The sequence below is a fragment of the Lactuca serriola genome, chromosome 2 (genome assembly GCF_051521515.1).
Source record: "Lactuca serriola cultivar US96UC23 chromosome 2, Lser_US96UC23_V15, whole genome shotgun sequence".
NCBI classification, from domain to species: Eukaryota; Viridiplantae; Streptophyta; class Magnoliopsida; order Asterales; family Asteraceae; genus Lactuca; species Lactuca serriola.
In genome coordinates, this window is record NC_136409.1 from 162,330,619 (window position 1) to 162,348,970 (window position 18,352).

The following is an 18,352-nucleotide window of genomic DNA, read 5'->3' on the forward strand; positions in this document are numbered from 1 at the left end:
GGTTGTTCAACATATACGGTTTCTTCCAGTTCATCATTCAGAAATGCACACTTCACGTCCATTTGATATACATCAAATTTTTTGTGAGATGCATAGGCAAGAAAAATTTGAACAGATTCTAGTCTAGGAACCAGTGCGAATGTCTCTTCATAGTTGATTCCTTCTTCTTGACAGTATCCTTTGACCACCAAGCATGCCTTGTTACAAATTATATTCCCTCTTTGTCCATCTTATTGCGAAATACCCATTTCATTCCCGCAAAAAAAACATCCTTCAGAGTGGGAACCAATCTCCATACTTTGTTTCGCTCAAATTCGTTGATTTCTTCCTGTATTGCTTGCTTGAACCTAATTTGCATGATCAAGAACAATTTTCACAGTTTTAGGCTTAATTTTAGAAATGAAAGAGTTAAACATACAAAATTCCAATTTTGAAAATAATGTAGTTTGTTTTGCTTTTTGTTGAGCCCATGTAAGAACTCCTGAAGATGAGTCTCCTATCATCTGAGATTGTGGATGATCCTTGGTCCACTTAGTCATTGGAGGCTAATTCGGATCAAGGGCTAGATTGATTTCAACATAAGCTTCTTCGAATTCTGATTGTACATCTAAGTCATTATTTTCATTCTCCCCTAGAAGTTTGCATGCGACTCTACATTCCGAATCAGATCCTCCCCCTGGAATGAATCATCGGTTTTAGAGTTCAAAGTGGAACCCTCCCCCTGGAATGGAGCATCAGAAGGTTGTGCTGAATTTGGGAATTCAGAGGCATTCATAATCGGTTGTTCCGGAGAAGTCTCAATGTTTATAGCAGCCTCATCAACTATCTTCTTTAATTCATCTTTTTGGTTGTCCTTGGCCTTCGATTATGAGGAAATGGATTTTTCAAGCTCATCAAACAAATTTAGAAATTCCTCATATAAATTCATAAGAGGAATTGGCATTGAATTTGCTGACGAAAAGATTTACCCAGACGGACGATCTTCTTTCTAATATCTCTTCATGTAGTTGTCATCAAAGGTGACATAGTAGGTTTCTTCAATCTTTCTTGACTCCTTGTTTAGAACCCTATATGCCCTGGAAGTTAAAAAATAACCCAGAAAAATTTCTTTGCCTGCTTTCACATCGAACTTGTTCCTACTTTCTTTAGAGTTGAGAAGAAAGCACCTGGAACCGAATACATGAAAGAATTTAACATTAAGTTTCGTTTGTTCAGGATTTCATAAGGAGTAATGAGAAATATTTTATTGATGAAGGAATGGTTCTATGTGAAGCAAGCAGTTGCAATAGCGTTAGCCCAGAAGTAGAGAGGAAGATTCGCAAATGATAACATCGTCATTGCAGCTGCACAAAGAGAGCAATTTCGTCTTTCAACTACACCATTCTGTTGGGGAGTGTAAGGCGAAGAAAAGTTGTGAGAGATCCCTTTTTCAGTTAAGAATTCTTCAAATGATTGATTTTTGAATTCTGAACTGTTGTCACTGCGAATTTTCCGAACTGGCTTTCGTAATTGAATCTCAACCTGCTTGATGAAATCTATCAGCTTCGGAGTTGCATCTGATTTCTGTCTAAGAAAGAACACCCATGTAAATCTAGAAAAATCATCAACAATAACCAAAATATATTTATTACCACCAATACTTTCGATGGATGATGGACTATAAAGATCAATGTGTAATAATTCCAATGGCTTAATGATTTTGGTATTGATGATGGTCGAGTGACTCTTCCTGCTATGTTTTCTGAGCTCACAAGCAACATATAAATGTTTCTTCTCGAATTTCAGAAGGGGTAGGCCACGAACAAGATCTCCAATGACTAGCTTATTTATATCCTTGAAGTTCAGATGGGAAAGCCTTTTGTGCCATAGCTAACTATCATTCGAATATGCTTTCGTAAGCAAGAAAATAGATGGCTTCCCTTTGATTGGATTCAGATTCAGAGGATACATCTATCCCTTCCTTTTGGATTTCATAAGAAATGCCTTAGAATTATTTTCAATTATCTCTGAACCTTCTTCATCAAATGAAACCTTCAGTCCTATTCCTACAACCAATTGCGAAACACTTATTAGATTGTGTTGCAGACCTTCGACATTAGCTACCTTCCGAATCGAGAATTCACCATTCGTAATCATTCTGTAGCATTTAATCTCTCTTGTGGCGTTGTTTCCAAACTTCACTCTACTACCATCCTTTAACGATCTAAACTCTCATAATTCTTCTCTTCTCCCAATCATGTGACGAGAACAACCGTTGTCGATATACCATTCTGAATCATATTGTTCGTCACGCATAACCTACAAAAATCAGAGAGATTTAGGAACCTGAACCATCTTGCGTCCTTGTGAGAATTTCTTTTAAGCAAGAAATATCTTACTTTTATCAACCCAAAATGATTTTCTTTTCAAAACATGATTCTTTCCTTTAAAAAATTATGAAAACTTCCACTTTGTAGTCACATATATTTATTTCAACAATATTAGATTTTCGTTGAATAAATTCTTTGTATTTCGGAGCCATCTTTTTCGCAAAGTCTTTTTCATCCTTTTTCAAAATTGCTTAGTATTCCTTGAGAGTAACTTCTGGTCTCAAAACAACTTTGATTTTACTCTTAAAATCCCTTGATTTGTTGAGAGGTTTTGAAAACTGAGATTGAGGAGATGATTTTCGTTTTGGATTTTCAATTGGTTTCGAAACTTGTGATTTTGTAGAAAAATTTGACTTTGATTTCAAAATTTGAAAGGAATCAACTTTTTTATTAGAAGATTGTTCTGAATTGACAGAACTTTGATTTAAATTTTTATTTTTCCAAAAACGCTTTCTTTCTTTCAAATTCTTACTATATCTAGCATTTATATGTCTTTTCTTAGCAAGAAGTTCTTCTGTAGACTTATGAATGTTAGATTTTGGTTTTTCTTTTCTGACTGCGTTTCATGCTTTTCAGAAGAGGTTTCACTGGAAATATCTTTTGTACCACTTAGTCTAGCCTTATCATAATAAATGTTCACGATTCAATGGTTCTGAAACATATCTCCCTTTTGTTTTCCATGAGGTCATTTCCGAAAGACCTTTTGTTTCATCGCCATTATCAATCGGATTTGACCAGAAGAATTCATCGCATCAATTCGCATTGTCATTGTTAACTAGGGACCTTAGTTTAGATGTATTATTTTCGTTCAGTCCCGTCTTAACAAAAACTTGATTAGGAACAATTTGGACTTTCGGAAAAACAATTGTTTTTGTTTTCAACAATTCGAACAAATTCGATTGAGTTTTCTGAAATCAATTTTTCTTAGGTTCATCAACATTTTGCACAAAAATAGAACAATCCATTTCATCCTATACCAAAATCTCACTCATTCCGCTTTCATCAAATTCAGAAACATTTTCGGAATCAAAAGTGTTTTCTGAATTTAATTTCTTGCATAATGAGTCATATTTTTGCATAGAACTCAATTTGATTTGCTTTTTTATCCTTTTCATTCAACGTTTCTTTTAAGATATTTTTGTGGTCTTTGGACTGTATGTATTCCTCAAGTTTCTCAAGTCCAACCCTGTATGAATCAGAAACGTCATTTGATGAAAAATAGATTCGCATTTATAGCAATCTGCATTGATTTCATCCTCTTTAATTCAATTCAAGAATGGGAAAAATCATTTTATGCAGACATTTCCCTATTTCACAATCCAAATGCAAGACTATCTGTTTTAAGATAAATAACAACATCACGTGATCTAATCGCTACGTCGTAGCTGCCAAAATACCACGTCGTGGAAACTTGGTCTTAATAACTTAATGGATTAAGTTGTTTTCCTTCAACTCCAAGAGATCCAAAGCTCATATCTAGCCTTTCTCAATGTCTTGATGGATAAAATTTCCAACTTTATCCATTAATACATCCCAATAAGTCAAGATCTTTAAACATAGGTCCTAAATGACAAAAAAAAGGCATGAACAAATCCATTAAGTAGTTAATCACCAAGGCCATAAGTCCATAACTTCCATAAGGATTTCCTACACCTAATCATCATAAAAATCAATGCTTTATGGACATGTAGGTCCAATGCATGTCTCTTCCAAACTAGGTCAAAACATGAAAGAAATGAACTCAAACTTATACATGAGACCAAATACAACATATGACTCTAGATCTGAAAAATATAACCCCAAAAGGACCTCAAGGATCCATAAAGTTGCCAACTTTATGGAATCCATTCCTCTAAACTTCCACGACATGAAGACAAAGGGACAAGGAACCTAGATCTAGAAGCATGCAACATAAAGCTTGGATCTTGAACACTTACAATGGTGCATAAATATGCTAAAGGATGATGATGAGGCTTGCAAGCTGAATCTATGTGCCAAGGGAGCTTCCTTCTTCAAGATGCCAAAAACACCAACAAGAACCTCAAGAACTCAACAATGGAGGCTAGATCTTATTAGGGTTGGAAAGGAAGATGTTGGAGGATGAGAGTGTGCAAAATCTAGCTCCCACTTTTCTTAAATAGGGCCTAAAGCCTGGAAAACAAAATCAAGGTTTTGCCTTCAGATGGTCGTCACATCGTGGCCTAATACTTGTCACGTCGTGGGGCACAAAAATGATTTGCGGTCACTTTGGTCATGCCATGTCTTGGGGGCACCTTTCCCACGTCGTGAGTACTAAAACTCATAATTAAATTTTGAATTAATTATACATGGAATTCCGAATGTTATATGGTCTACAAAAAATAAGAACCACCCGTTTCAGTGTGTTCGGTACCGGTCCAAGACGACGATCATCCCTAATTACTTCGCTAATTTACAATGTATTTGACGAATTTTCTGGTTTATTTTTTGATAGAAAAAGTTAAAAGGTTCGTGCATGAACGCGGCTTTCATGGCCATTTCTATAATTATAAATACCTCTATATTAATTTTATAATACATCGATTTGGATTAGACCTGACAATTCGTGTATTCGTGTCATGAAAACGTACGTGTCAACCATGAATTTGACACGATACGATTACACAATGAGAAATAAACTTAATCTCAATTTTTAAGATGTATTCATGTCGTGTCGTGTCTCTCACAGATTTATGTCTTCGTGTCTGAAATTGACAGATCTAATTTGGATTAGATAAAAATAAAATGCAAGCTATAAGGGCAATGATATAGCATCATAGCTCTCCACAATACACACTTTTGTAATAAATAAATAGATAAAAAAAATCGAAATACTAGCTTTCATCCCTTTGCACAATACACATGTATATAAAGAAAAACAAAAGATAGGATATGTTTTCTTCTTGTTCCCTAGTTCACGATGTAGAATTTATCGTTAAAGAAATGTGTAGATGATCGTCGCGTCGATCAAGAGACGAGCCACATGAAAAAGGCTGACCACCATGTAAGAGCGAACGTGGCCACAATGTAAGTCCATAGCATGATAACAGAACACTCGCTTTCCCCAACCTCAAACAATTGTGTTATCGTACCTGCATATTTCATCCGTTACTTTTCATAGATTTATACATAAAATGATTGTTTTTCTTAAAAATCAAGTAACATATTAATCATACTAATAGCCATAGCTGGTGGAAGTGAATATTGGATCAAAAGAACAAACTGATATAGCGAATCAGATCCCACAAATCCAACATGATGTGCTGCTTTTACAACGCCAATGCCCACGAGTGGCAAAACTACATAACGAACCACTAGAATTCCAATAATGAGCCACAACCCTATGCCTGATTTCTTCAAACCTTAATAAAAATGAAGTCGATAAGGAAAAAAGTTCATTTTAAAAAGACTACGCATTACATTATGAGTAAATATATTATATATACCCTTAAAAAGATTAGCTCCCACAATCAATGTCATGGCTGGAACTGTTGCTTGACTATTAGTTTGATCAAAAATAGAAAACCATGAATAACATTTTTGATGTCAAAAATCGACATAAAATAAGTGGTTTAATTGTGGGTACCCAAGGAGAGATGCTGAACTGTCGATGACACGAAGAGGAGCATTATCTCCGACCATTAGCTTTCTAATCGGAGAGATCACCCCTATCAGAAGCCCAACGATCTAACAAGAAATTTTGGTAAGTGAAAACAAATCAATGGTGGTTAATTAAGACTTATTGATCAGTTTCTTAAAAAGGAACAAGATCATACGGTGGCAATGGTGGAGGGTGTTAACCACATCTTGAGGTTGATTTTATCTATAAACATATCCACGTGCTTCTTAATCTTTGTTAACATTGTCACCTGTTCAAATCCATCAATGATCATCAAAACAGAAAGTCAAGTAAAACCATAATCTTGATGGTTTCTGTATCACGTTACCTTTATCCCTTCATCATCTTTAAATCCGGAGTTCTGTTCCTCCATTTCTGCAGATTCTTCATCAGGAGCTTCGCAATCTTCAAAGCTCGAGCCACGAGACTGTAGCAACGACTCATTATAACTTTCCATAAACATATCTAAAGTTTTACCACTACAATCAATGCTGATAGTGGACGCCTTTCCGATGTCTTTCCCACTCCCGTTTCCATATGACGCACGTATAATGTTGTAAACATATGACCATATATAAACTGAACCAATCTGAAACCTCACAACAACAAGTCAATTCCATCATATATATTCCAAACAAAATCTAGGATCAATAAATTCAAACTGTGTTCAAGGTCAATTTCAAGAAGTTTACAGCCATAGAGAGTGAAACAAAAGCTTTCCCGTTAGTCGAGCAAGTTTGTTTATCCCCGAATGGGCTGTTACTTTCTTCACAAACAGCAGGTATGATGATCAGAAGCAAGTTCCCAAGGTTTCCTATATGAACAAGAGCGATTGATACACGACAAAAACTAAAAAGAAGCCTATTTTCTCTTCATAATAACTTTTATTAGAAATGTATAGTATATATATAGTACGTACCAGCAGCACATGAACCAATTACAAGACCATGCAAGTGTTGCGGGGTCCTAGTGATTTTAACGAGCATCCATCCAAGTGCTGATCCAATTATGAATGTGAGAAGAATATTAACTGGCATGAACCATCTATACATTCAATCATGTAGTTAGTTCATTATGAAAGGTGATCTTCGAGAACCCTCTTAAACCGAGTCTTGAAAGCGATTAAGTTAAGGGGAAACTGGACTTACAGAGATACTATGCTGCTGGGTGTGATTGTATCAGCGAGGCTACCACCCACAAGTGCTGGAATGAAGACATAGAACACAACCTGTTTAAAAAAAAGTTCGCCATTGATGACTTGTTTTCTAAGGTAAAGATTAGAATGGGTGACTGTGAGTTACGTTGTTGAGATGGTGACGAGCGGCGTCGCCCAAGATATTAACGCGGTCTATGGCGAGAAGTAGGCCGAGAGCAGTGATCAGAAGCGTCTTGAGTACCGGAATCAACGCCACAATAAATAAATCCAGAACTGCCATTGATGCCTCCAGTCTATTTTTGTATTTTTGTCTTCTAAAAATTAATCCCGAATAAAGAATAAAAAAGATCAAGCGATAACAGATGAATATTTTAAAGATTCTAGTTAAGGAACGGAATTGATAAAGACAAATTAAATTGTGGAAGGAGGGTATGAACAGAGGAAAGAAGGTGTAGAAGAAAGTGGAAAGCGTATGGATTACTCTAGAACTCGTTGTCATTGGTGACAAAGGACCATGTGTGTTTGTATAGGTAGGTTTAAGGTCCGTGTTAAAGCACGGCTCAGTAAAGATAATTTGGGAATTCCTTATAATATGTCGAATGGATATAAAATGAAAAGTAGTCAGTTTAATTGATTAAGCCACATTGGTAGAATTATATATTGTGGTTTTAAAGCTACCTAAAATTACATCACTATTGGTCAAACTATGAAAGTAATCTCATTCATATTTTTTTTTGTTGCTGCTATGAACATAAAGGTATGTTAATATTCTATGTTTGGGTTTGTTTAATTTCGTAAAGGATGATGAAGAGTAATATATTTTTTTTGATTTGTATATATTAGGTTTTTTTTTCTTTCTTTGTCCACATTTAGTCTTTATAACCGGTTACTCCAGGTTAAACATGAAAAATAACTTAATAGGTTAATATATCTTTTAGTGTATACACATTTACTTCTTAATATTTTTATACGCATTTAGTCATTATGACCGGTTTCATCAAATTTTACTCACGACATCATACATACGATAATCATTAATAAGATGTTCTCATACATGACCCGTCGTTCATTTATATCAGTAACCTAATTTACGAAGCTGTCAAATAATGTTAGTTCCTAGTTTTCTCTAAGGAGAAAATGTCTTCGGTTTCGGTTTCATCTATCTGCATAACACAGACAACGAGCTTCTTTGTGATTGTTTCATACCAACTCAAATTTGCCCTTCCAAGACAAAAGAATTAATGAAGACGCTAAAAAAATTGAACTTCCAAAACAAAAGAACACCCCTAGCAAAATGTTTCATCTATCTCTATAGCAAACAAAAAAAATTGTGATTGTTTCCTCCCGACTTGAATTTGCACATACAAGACGAAGAATATTGTTGTGTGCTATGAAGATAAATGAATCTTTGGTTAGAAGAAAGCTAGGTTGCCAACATTATTAGATCATTTCGTTAATTAGGTTACTGATATAAGTGAAGGAAGAGCCATGTATGAGAACACATCATTAATTACTGTCCCGCATAAGATATTGTGAATAAAATTCGAAGAAACTCATCATAAGGACTAAATGTGTACAAAAATATTAAAGACTAAATGTATACAAACTGAAAAAATATATTACCCTTTTAAATAATTTTTCTGGCTTAACCTGGAGTAGCCAGTTATATGGATTAATTGTCAACATAAAAACAACTTAAATGATAAAATGTGGACAAAAAAATCAATAACCAAATGTGTACAGACCAAAAAACTATATTACCATTTTAAGTCATATTCTTTATCCTAAATTGGCCAATATTTTTAGAATAATGGTCATATAAACACCCAGGTTCATTGTTTTTTTGGGTTATGTGCAAAGACTAAAAAATATATATTTAAATAGGAAAATACATATAACCAAAATTTACTACTACTTTTATAATTTTTATAACAATAATCAAAACAAAAGAACAGTAATTCTATAGATAATCTTATATAGCTATATTAACTGTAAGATTTTCCTATCATTTTTTTTGAAGTAAAATTTTTCATAACTCTTCATAATTAGTATACTCTAATATATTTTATGATGTAAAATTTTTCAGCAACTCTTCATAATCAGTGACTCTAATATATAGTTCTTTCTTAATATGAAGACATAAGGGGTTCCTTTCCATGGTGCAAGATGCCTATTAAAGTTCCAATCATCAAACTCTTATGGGTCTTAGGTTGAAAATTGGACGAAATTTGGGTTTGTAAGTGAACAGTCGTTGCCGTTCTTGGCGCGCGTGGCACACCTTCAAGTGTGTGAGGCACATCTTCAAGTTGCGTACAACGTATCTTTAGGGTGCGTATGCGTGGTTCTTTTTCTCTCTTGCTTATTAATTTTGTTTGTTATATCTTTTTCAGGTACTATGTTTTGACAGGTTTTTAGACAGTGGCCAGACCAGTTGCCAGATAATTAGCCAATTCATCCTTTCCTCTAATTTTTGGATAATATTCCTTCGACTGATTGGAACTCTTACGTCAATCGAAGGGTTCAACTACTTCCCAAACAAATTAGTATTCTGAAGGCGTTTTTGTGGCATGATGGGAATGAGTTGGGTTTAGCAGAGCGTTAAAAGTTGTATCTTACCCGTGTGTATGGTAGTGTCCTCTTTACTTGCCATGGATGGCGGCACCTTTTTATGATACGAGAGACTATCTATCTGGAGATTTGTTGGGAGTTCTTTTCCACTGTTAACTTTAACAAGGACACCCAATACTGGTATGATCTATCAGTTTTTACTTTTAGATTGGGAGGCATGGCTTGATCCTGCAACATTGCAGAGTTGGGGCGAAGGTTAGAGATTTATTCTCCCAATGAGGTGGATATCACTCACTTTCTGCCCTATCTCCATAGTTGTATTTGATCGCAGCCATAGGGGTACAGTTTTATGGATGTTTGGGTGCATGCTTGTGGATTTCATGTGGCCAAGGAGGCCAAGGAGAACAGCTCCAGATCTCCTATCATGCGGTTGATCCATCATCTTTTTGTTTTTACTATCTGTCACTGGGAGGAGAGTGACAAGGTTCCTATTTTACCTTTTCTTTATGTGTTGTTTGATTCATCTAGATATTTACCTTAGCATCCCCTATATTTTGGTTGTTTACTTATCCAGACTTGCGGTGGGTCCCATGCTATGGAGCAAGATATGTGGGGGGGGGGGGGGTCGGGGTCATTTTTGTTAGACGTCTGGCCTGTTCTAGGCTATCAAATATGGATCAGTCAAGTAGGAATGGTCGGAGGGCAAGACAATTTTGGCCTATAGCCGTTTTGAAATCCAACAACCCAAAGCGAAAAGTTCCATTCTAGACACATTTCATGTAAGTAGTCTATCAATAGTGCAATTAATAATAATATTTTTAAGTGTAGGTTTGAGGATAAACCTAATCAGAGTATAAGTCACTAGGCTATAGTCGTAATTCCCTAAGGAAGTCCTAGTTTGCTATAGTGAATAGCTCTGATAGCAATTTGTCATACCTCCAGTTGGACGACGAAATCGTCGGGCTGTGCAATGTTAGAATGTTAGATCACAGACACTAAACATACATTGAACAGTACAAAACAATATGTAACATAATCTTCACTTCCATTAAGTATGTAAAATCTACATCAAGGTAGAAATCTCTAATACAAAAGGTTACTTGACAGCTAGGCATAAATGATACTAACTTTCTTAGACTCCCTCGATCAATCGTTGCTTCGGGGCATGCAAACTGTTATCTCTTGGTTTCATAGGAATACATGTGGTTCTGAAATGTCAACATTGGTGAGTCCACGGGTTTTGATATACAAAATACTTAGCTGCTTTGAAGCGTTATCTTTTTTTATGAATATAGTGATCCATTTTCCTATGTATCCTTATTCTTATTTTTCTTTAATTGAGTATGAGTAACTATGTGCTTATTTCTTGATTTCTTGTTTTGTAAAACCTTATAGTATCCTAAAGGTACTTGTATGAACTTACGTATACGATAGTCACTAGGCTTGTACCTTCCTAGCATTCATTTACTGTTTGAGTACTTATGTTATGACTGCCTTAAGGTTTTACAGTATTACGGTTTATAAATACTATTGTTTACCTTGACTCGCTCGCTTCCTTGAGTCTGTGTATAATGTTACTACTTCATAGGTTTTACCCTTTTAAGTAGGGTTTTTAGTTGAGACTGAACAGTGTTAGAATGAGTTCCTATAATCAAGCTTATGATGTTGAAACTCCCCGAGACGATGCTTCATCGGGCGTCTCCAAAGTTTAGAAAGTTATGCCTATGTGACTCGATTGTCAAGGTTGTAGCTAGCAACCGTATGTGGGAGCATCGATCTCGTATAGATCTATAAATACATTTCCCGCTCACTTAATATTTAACGATTATAGGTCGGGGTTAGCTAAAATATGAATAACATCTCATTTAACAATTGTTTATGTGTAGTTGCATCAGGTACTTTGATTTCTCTTGTTATCTTAGTTATGTTTAGTGTTTTATATATATATATATATATATATATATATATATATATATATATATATATATATATATATAACGTCCCAAAAGTACGAACCAAAAATTTCATTTTTAAAACATATACTTAGCAAAACATTAGAAATAAAACATTCACCGAACATGTCCTTTCATAAAAGATATCGCGTGTCTTGGAAAACATTTTATAAAACATAATAATGACAGAGAACAAATCCTCAGGAAGATCTCATAGTGCGGAATACAAAGCATGTATGTGATGTGCCGCTACCGCGCCAGCTCCTGATGGGTTTTGGTCCTAAGAACATCCTATGTGCTCATACAAACCCTAATGCTTGGATCTAGGTTTCTCTATTGTACATGCAAGTTATCCAAGACTATAAACCCTAATTCTAGCATACAAGTAATCATATTAACATGAGAATAGGTTTATAATATTACCTTGATTGTTATGTAGCAATAACAATCCCAAATCTCCTTGTATTGACTTTGGAAAGCTTAGAGTCACAAGTGTCACTCCTCTAATGGTTCACAAACACCATAAGCAAGAGGATGAAGAGGAGAGAGGATGGAGGCTGCCCTAAAACGTGTGAAACCCTAGAAGGGTGTTTTTTCTTCGTTTTTGGTCCTTTAGGGATCTATATATAGTGAGGCTATTAGGGTTATCTAACAAGGAAACCCTAATTTGGATGCTTAAGCCCTAAGCAACCCATGGACTCATTTAATCAAGCCCTTGGACGATTTCCTTATGGGTTTCCCATTAGAATTCGTCCACCCCTTGATTCAAGACAATCCATGGCCCAAATTGCAGTTATCCTATAATTACAATTCCAGTCCCTTAAGTTTAATTAATCTCTTTTAGTCACAAAACTAATTACCAATTAATTATTGACTAATATTAATTAAACAATATGATTTCTCCTTTAATATATTATTCTCATAATATATTAATAAATCATATTTAATCCTTTCTCTCCATAATTCATCCTATCAAGTTGCTTTGGTGAAGGAAACCCAAAAGGACCATGCACCATCGGGTCAAGTACATACCAAAATAGTTATGGACTTAGACACTAATCCAACAGCTCCTTCCCCTTCGAAGAAGAGGTACCTAAAACCAAAACTGAAAGCTGTAAGCACAAAGCTTAGTGAGTTCCCCCACTGTACCACATACCATGTAATCACATAACATGCATATATTGTCGGGCATATCTGGGTGCCCGACCTACCCCTTCGGTCCTCTCGATCGGATACTGCCTAGCATATCTGGGTGCTGGCCTCCCCTTCGGTCCTTACGACCGGATACTGACTAGCATATCTGGGTGCTGGTCTCCCCTTCGGTCCTTACGACCGAATATTGACTAGCATATCTGGGTGCTGGTCTCCCCTTCGGTCCTCACGACCTGATACTGGGGACTATTTCACCCCTACAGCTACCACGTAACACATATCACATAGCATCATATCATACTAGCACATAAACCTAACACAGTTAGTAGCAATCTTAGATGAATATCACAGAGACAATCATCTATCATACAACTCCTACTGGTGGGCCGGCATTGTGGCCGTAGACTCACCGCTACTGGAAGGTAACTCACCTCAAAGTAGCTGCTGATCTGCGTGGGAACTGACTGTCCTCTGTTGCTGCTGCCCCGGAAATCCTCCGTCTATAATTCCCCCAAAATACTCAGTCAAATACTGCTAACCGACCTCAGGGTAAAATGACCATTTACCCCTAACCAAACCAAGAGTCAAAGTCAAACTCAACTTCCAGTTGACCCGACTCGCCGAGTTGGCTAGCCAACTCGCCGAGTCCCTATTCATTTGATTGACCAAAATCCCGTCTCTACTCGTCGAGTTTGGCATTGAATCGACGAGTTTTCCTTTTAACCCAAAGTCGAATATTCCTTCATCCTACTCGCCGAGTTGTATGAACAACTCGTCGAGTTCATCTTCATCCAAAGAACATGATATTCTAAGACTCGCCGATTTGTATGAACAACCCGCCGAGTCTGTTCTTGAGGCAAGAATATTGCCTTGAACTCGCCGAGTCAGGGCATTGACTCGCCGAGTTCCTTCATGGGTGAGTCTGGCTTCCGACTCACTGAGTCACACCCCATGACTCACTATTCCACTACGCAAACACGAAAAGGGGAAAACTCGGGGACTCGCGACTCGACTCGCCGAGTCCGATGAACGACTCACCGAGTCTTTCACATGCAAATATTATATACTCGATTTTGCTTGAATCCAGCTCATGCCATATATAGATCTGGGTTTCTAGGGCTTGATTAACACGTAAATTTTCCAACTTTACGTGTAAATAAACACGAATGAAGGTTTTAGGGCTCAAAATGCACTAAAAGGGTAGATCTAGGGCTTTCATGCAATATGGCTCCATAAAGGCAGTAGATCCGAGCTCCTGGAGCTCAATCATGCCTAGATCCAAAGGTTAATCAACTTATTACAGACCCTAAATCAAACCCAAGCTTGGAAATGGCTCAAGAAGGACTTTAATGGAGCTATAAGGGACTATAAGCATGGAAACAGAGGGAAACTGATTTACACCTCAAGGGAATCACTGAAATAACACCAAGATGTCTGGCCTCCTTCTTCTCTTCTTGATCTACTCTTCTTTTCTCTCAAAATCTTCAAGAAAACACACCAAAGCACTTCAATCTCACAAGGAACAAGGGTTGGACGATATAGGGAGCTCTGAGGGTGAAAGGGGCGAGGTTGGGGCGCATAAAGTTGGTTTAAATAAGGTGCAAACCCTTGGAATTTAGGGTTTCATCAGACAGCGGGGACTCGCCGAGTCCAGAATATGGACTCGCCGAGTCGCCAACTTAAACGTGTTCCATATCCCGTCTCTACTCGGCGAGTTGGGCCTACAACTCGTCGAGTCCAAGGCTAAAAATGCAAAACACTTAGATAAATTTCACATACCACGAACCAGGTGCTACAAATCTCCCCCACTTATTTTAGACTTCGCCCTCGAAGTCTGCTGCTCGATCCTGAAATAGCTCGGGATAATGCTCCATCATTTCTTCCACCGGCTCCTAAGTCCACTCTGAACCCTTTCGGTGCTGCCATTGCACCTTCACTAATTCCACCCTCTTGTTCCTCAGATCCTTCGACTTCCGGTCGAGGATTGCGACTGGGCGTTCAATGTAATTCAGGTTGTCATCAACCTGGATATCCTCTAACAGCACCACTGCTGAATCATCCACTAGGCATTTCCGCAGCTGGGAGACATGGAAGGTGTTATGGATCTGACTGAGCTCGGCTGGCAGATCCAGTCTATATGCCACCTTGCCCACCCGGGCTACAACCCTGAACGGACCAATGTATCTTGGGCCCAACTTGCCCCGCTTCCTGAATCGAATGACACCCTTCCAAGGCGACACTTTCAGGAGAACCATATACCCGACCTGAAACTCCATCCGTACAAAATCTTGAATGGGGGACGGTCAATACTCGTGTGGTAGCTGTTGTTGTACGAGAACTCAGCCAAGGGAAGATAGGTATCCCAGCTACCACCGAAGTCTAGCATGCATGCCTGCAACATATCCTCCAAATTATGGATGGTCCGCTTGCTCTGACCATCCGTCTGCGGGTGAAAGGCGGTGCTAAAATGCAGACGAGTGCCCAACTCATCATGAAACTTCTTCCAAAACCTGGAAGTGAACCGCACATCTCGGTCTGATATCACTGACACTAGCACCCCGTGTCGCGCCACTATCTCCCTGATATAGATATCGGCTAACTTTTCGGCCGAGATACTCTCCTGGATCAGAATAAAATGGGCGCTCTTGGTCAATCGATCCACGATGACCCAAATCGAATCTACTCCTCGCGCAGTCCGGGGAAGCTTTATGATAAAATCCATCGTAATATCTTCCCATTTCCACAATAGGATATCCAACGGCTGCATCTTGTCGTGCGGTCTCTGATGCTCGGCCTTGACCTTCCTGCAGGTCAAACACCGCTTGACGTACCACGCCACATCCCGCTTTATGCAGGGCCACCAATAGTCTAGAAGAAGATCCCTATACATCTTCGTCGCCCCTGGATGGATAGAGAATCGGGATTTGTGCGCCTCCTCCATCAAGATCTGGCGCACGCCTCCGTGGTACGGAACCCACACCCTACGGTGTAGTGTCAATAATCCTCGGCTATCATAATCGAAGGAGGTGACTTGAACCACTATTCGCTCACTCTTCCGATGTTCCTCCTTCATAGCCTCCTGCTGATCTTCTCGAATCTGCTCTAATAGTGGAGTCACCGTCGCCATCCTCATACACACATCACTGATCGGTGCCACCTTACGGCTAAGCGCATCGGCCACCACATTGGCCTTCCCCAAGTGATAAAGGATCTCGTAATCATAATCCTTCACCACGTCCAACCACCGACGCTGCCTCATGTTCAGATTCGGCTGATCCATGAGGTACCTCAAACTCTTGTCGTCTGTGTAAATGGTACATCGAACCCCGTAGAGGTAATGCCGCCAAATCTTGAGGGCGAAGACCACCGCCCCCAACTCTCAACCATGCGTCGGGTAGTTCGCCTCGTGAGGCTTCAGCTGCCTCGAGGTATAAGCAATGCCATGTCCCCTCTGCATCAATACTGCGCCCAAGCCCGAGATAGACGCATCACAGTATACCACAAAATCCTCTACACCCTCGGGCAAGGCCAAGATTAGCGCCTCGCACAATCTCTGCCTCAGAATCTCAAATGTTGCCTGCTGCTCAGGCCCCTATCGAAAGACCACGGCTTTCCTAGTCAACCGTGTCAAGGGTACGGCTATCTTGGAGAAATCCTAAATGAATCTCCGATAGTAGCCTGCTAATCCTAGGAAACTCCGAATCTCGGATGGAGACTTCGGAACCTCCCATCTCATCACGGCCTCCACCTTGGTCGGGTCTACTGAAATCCCGTTCTGATTGACGAGGTGCCCAAGAAACTGCACCTCTCGCAACCAAAACTCACATTTGGAGAACTTGGCATACAAGCTCTCCCTCCTCAAGGTCTCTAAAACCTCTCTCAGATGCTCCTCGTGCTCCTCCTGCGTCTTGGAATAAACCAAGATGTCATCAATGAAAACTATCACAGACCGATCCAGCATCGGTCTACATACGCGGTTCATGAGGTCCATGAACGCGGCAGGAGCATTGGTGAGCCCAAACGGCATCACCACGAACTCATAATGGCCATAGCGCGTCCGAAACACGGTCTTCTGTACATCCTCCTCTCTGACCCTCATCTGATGATAACCTGAATGCAAATCGATCTTGGAGAACCAAGATGCTCCCTGTAACTGGTCAAACAGGTCATCAATCCTCGGGAGTGGGTAACTATTCTTCACCGTTACCTTATTCAGCTCCCGGTAATCTATACACATCCGATACGACCCGTCCTTCTTCTTCAAAAACAGGATCGGGGCTCCCCAGGGTGAACTACTCGGTCGAATAAATCCCTTGTCTAGCAGCTCCTGCGGCTGCGTAGACAACTCCTGCATCTCAGAAGGAGCCAACAGATAGGGTGCCTTGGCTATCGGAGCCGTACCAGGAACTAGGTCGATCCTGAACTCTACCTGACGCTCCGGAGGTATTCCAGGAAGCTCCTCCGGAAACACATCAGTGTAGTCTCGTACCACTGGAACCTCGCTCATCGTCGCCTTACCCGCCTCCCGGGTATCCATAACGTACGCGACATATCCCGCGCAACCCTGCTGAAGGTAGCGCCTAGCTCTCGCTGCTGAACATACTGTGGGTCCACGCTGCGGCCTCTCGCCGTGGATCACCAACTCTCCCCCACTTGGGGCCCTGATCCGTACTAGCTGTTGTGCGCAATCTATCACCGCCCCATTAGGGCTCAACCAATCCATGCCTATAATCACTTTTTTCCCCCGCAAAGGGATGGGAACCAAATCCACCAAATAGCGCTCCTCAAATAACCTTAGGACACAATCCCTGAATACTGCTGACGCTCGCACCGATCAATCATCGGCAATCTCTACCTCTAAAGGGCAATCCAACATGCCCGAAGACTCAGTAAACCTCTTGCTAAGCGCAAGGGAAAAAAATGATCGGGTGGCACCCAAGTCAAACAACACCTGAACAGGAATACCGTTCACATGGAACGATCCTAATGCATATACACAGAGCACAGATCAATATCATAGCATCATAAAAAAAATAAGATAGAGGGAAAGAATCATACCCGTCACCACAGCGGGTGCGGCGCGTGCCTCCTCGGTAGTCAGCTAAAACGCCCGGCTCCTCACCACTGGAGCCTCTGCCCTGCCCTGCCGGCCATCTGTAATCCGCAGGGTCGCTGGAGCTGGCGCCTTAACCGGCGCTGATGCTGTCAACTAGGGGCAATTGGCTTTCTTGTGGCCCCTCTGGTTGCAGTGGAAACACAGCAACTCCGATGTATGTATCACAAGTGCAGGGGCGGTACAATCCCGGCTGAAGTGCCCTGACTTGCCGCACTTGTAGCAGCCTGACGATCCCATCTTGCACGCTCCCTCGTGCGCCCTGCTGCATTTCTTGCAGCGGCCCCACCCCTGTTGGCCTTTCGGCCCCGCATCCGATCCCTTGGGCTTCTTCCCCGAAGCCCCCATAACATGCCCCTCTTCCGCCTTCTTCTTCCGGATGTGCTCCAGATCTATCTCCCTCTC

The 18,352-nt window shown here is 39.8% G+C and overlaps 1 protein-coding gene across 2 annotated transcripts; it reads right to left on the reverse strand.

Moving 5' to 3' along the window:
• Window positions 1-5,124: 5,124 nt before the first annotated feature.
• Window positions 5,125-7,635, reverse strand: LOC145087218 (protein PIN-LIKES 3-like). 2 transcript variants are annotated; one of them, XM_079025132.1, is made up of 10 exons: window positions 7,308-7,635; window positions 7,155-7,234; window positions 6,926-7,050; window positions 6,699-6,820; window positions 6,335-6,595; window positions 6,164-6,256; window positions 5,974-6,074; window positions 5,834-5,886; window positions 5,564-5,749; window positions 5,125-5,479 (listed from the first exon to the last, which is right to left on the reverse strand). In XM_079025132.1, exons 1-10 carry the CDS (start codon window positions 7,440-7,442, stop codon window positions 5,355-5,357), a joined length of 1,281 nt encoding a protein of 426 aa, XP_078881258.1. In that variant the 5' UTR covers window positions 7,443-7,635; the 3' UTR covers window positions 5,125-5,354. The 2 variants fall into 2 exon arrangements, with proteins under 2 accessions (XP_078881258.1, XP_078881259.1); XM_079025133.1 differs by having other exon boundaries at window positions 7,155-7,209; window positions 7,308-7,434.
• Between the last annotated feature and the right edge of the window lie 10,717 nt (window positions 7,636-18,352).

Bases quoted from the DNA above. Each gene is read 5' to 3' on its own strand.
- LOC145087218 (XM_079025132.1), bottom strand. From the start codon at position 7,442: ATGGCAGTTCTGGATTTATTTATTGTGGCGTTGATTCCGGTACTCAAG. The intron at 7,051-7,154 runs GTAAGTCCAGTT...TTGAATGTATAG, and splicing joins CCCAGCAGCATAGTATCTCT to ATGGTTCATGCCAGTTAATA. The intron at 5,750-5,833 runs GTATATATAATA...ATTTTTATTAAG, and splicing joins GGGAGCTAATCTTTTTAAGG to GTTTGAAGAAATCAGGCATA.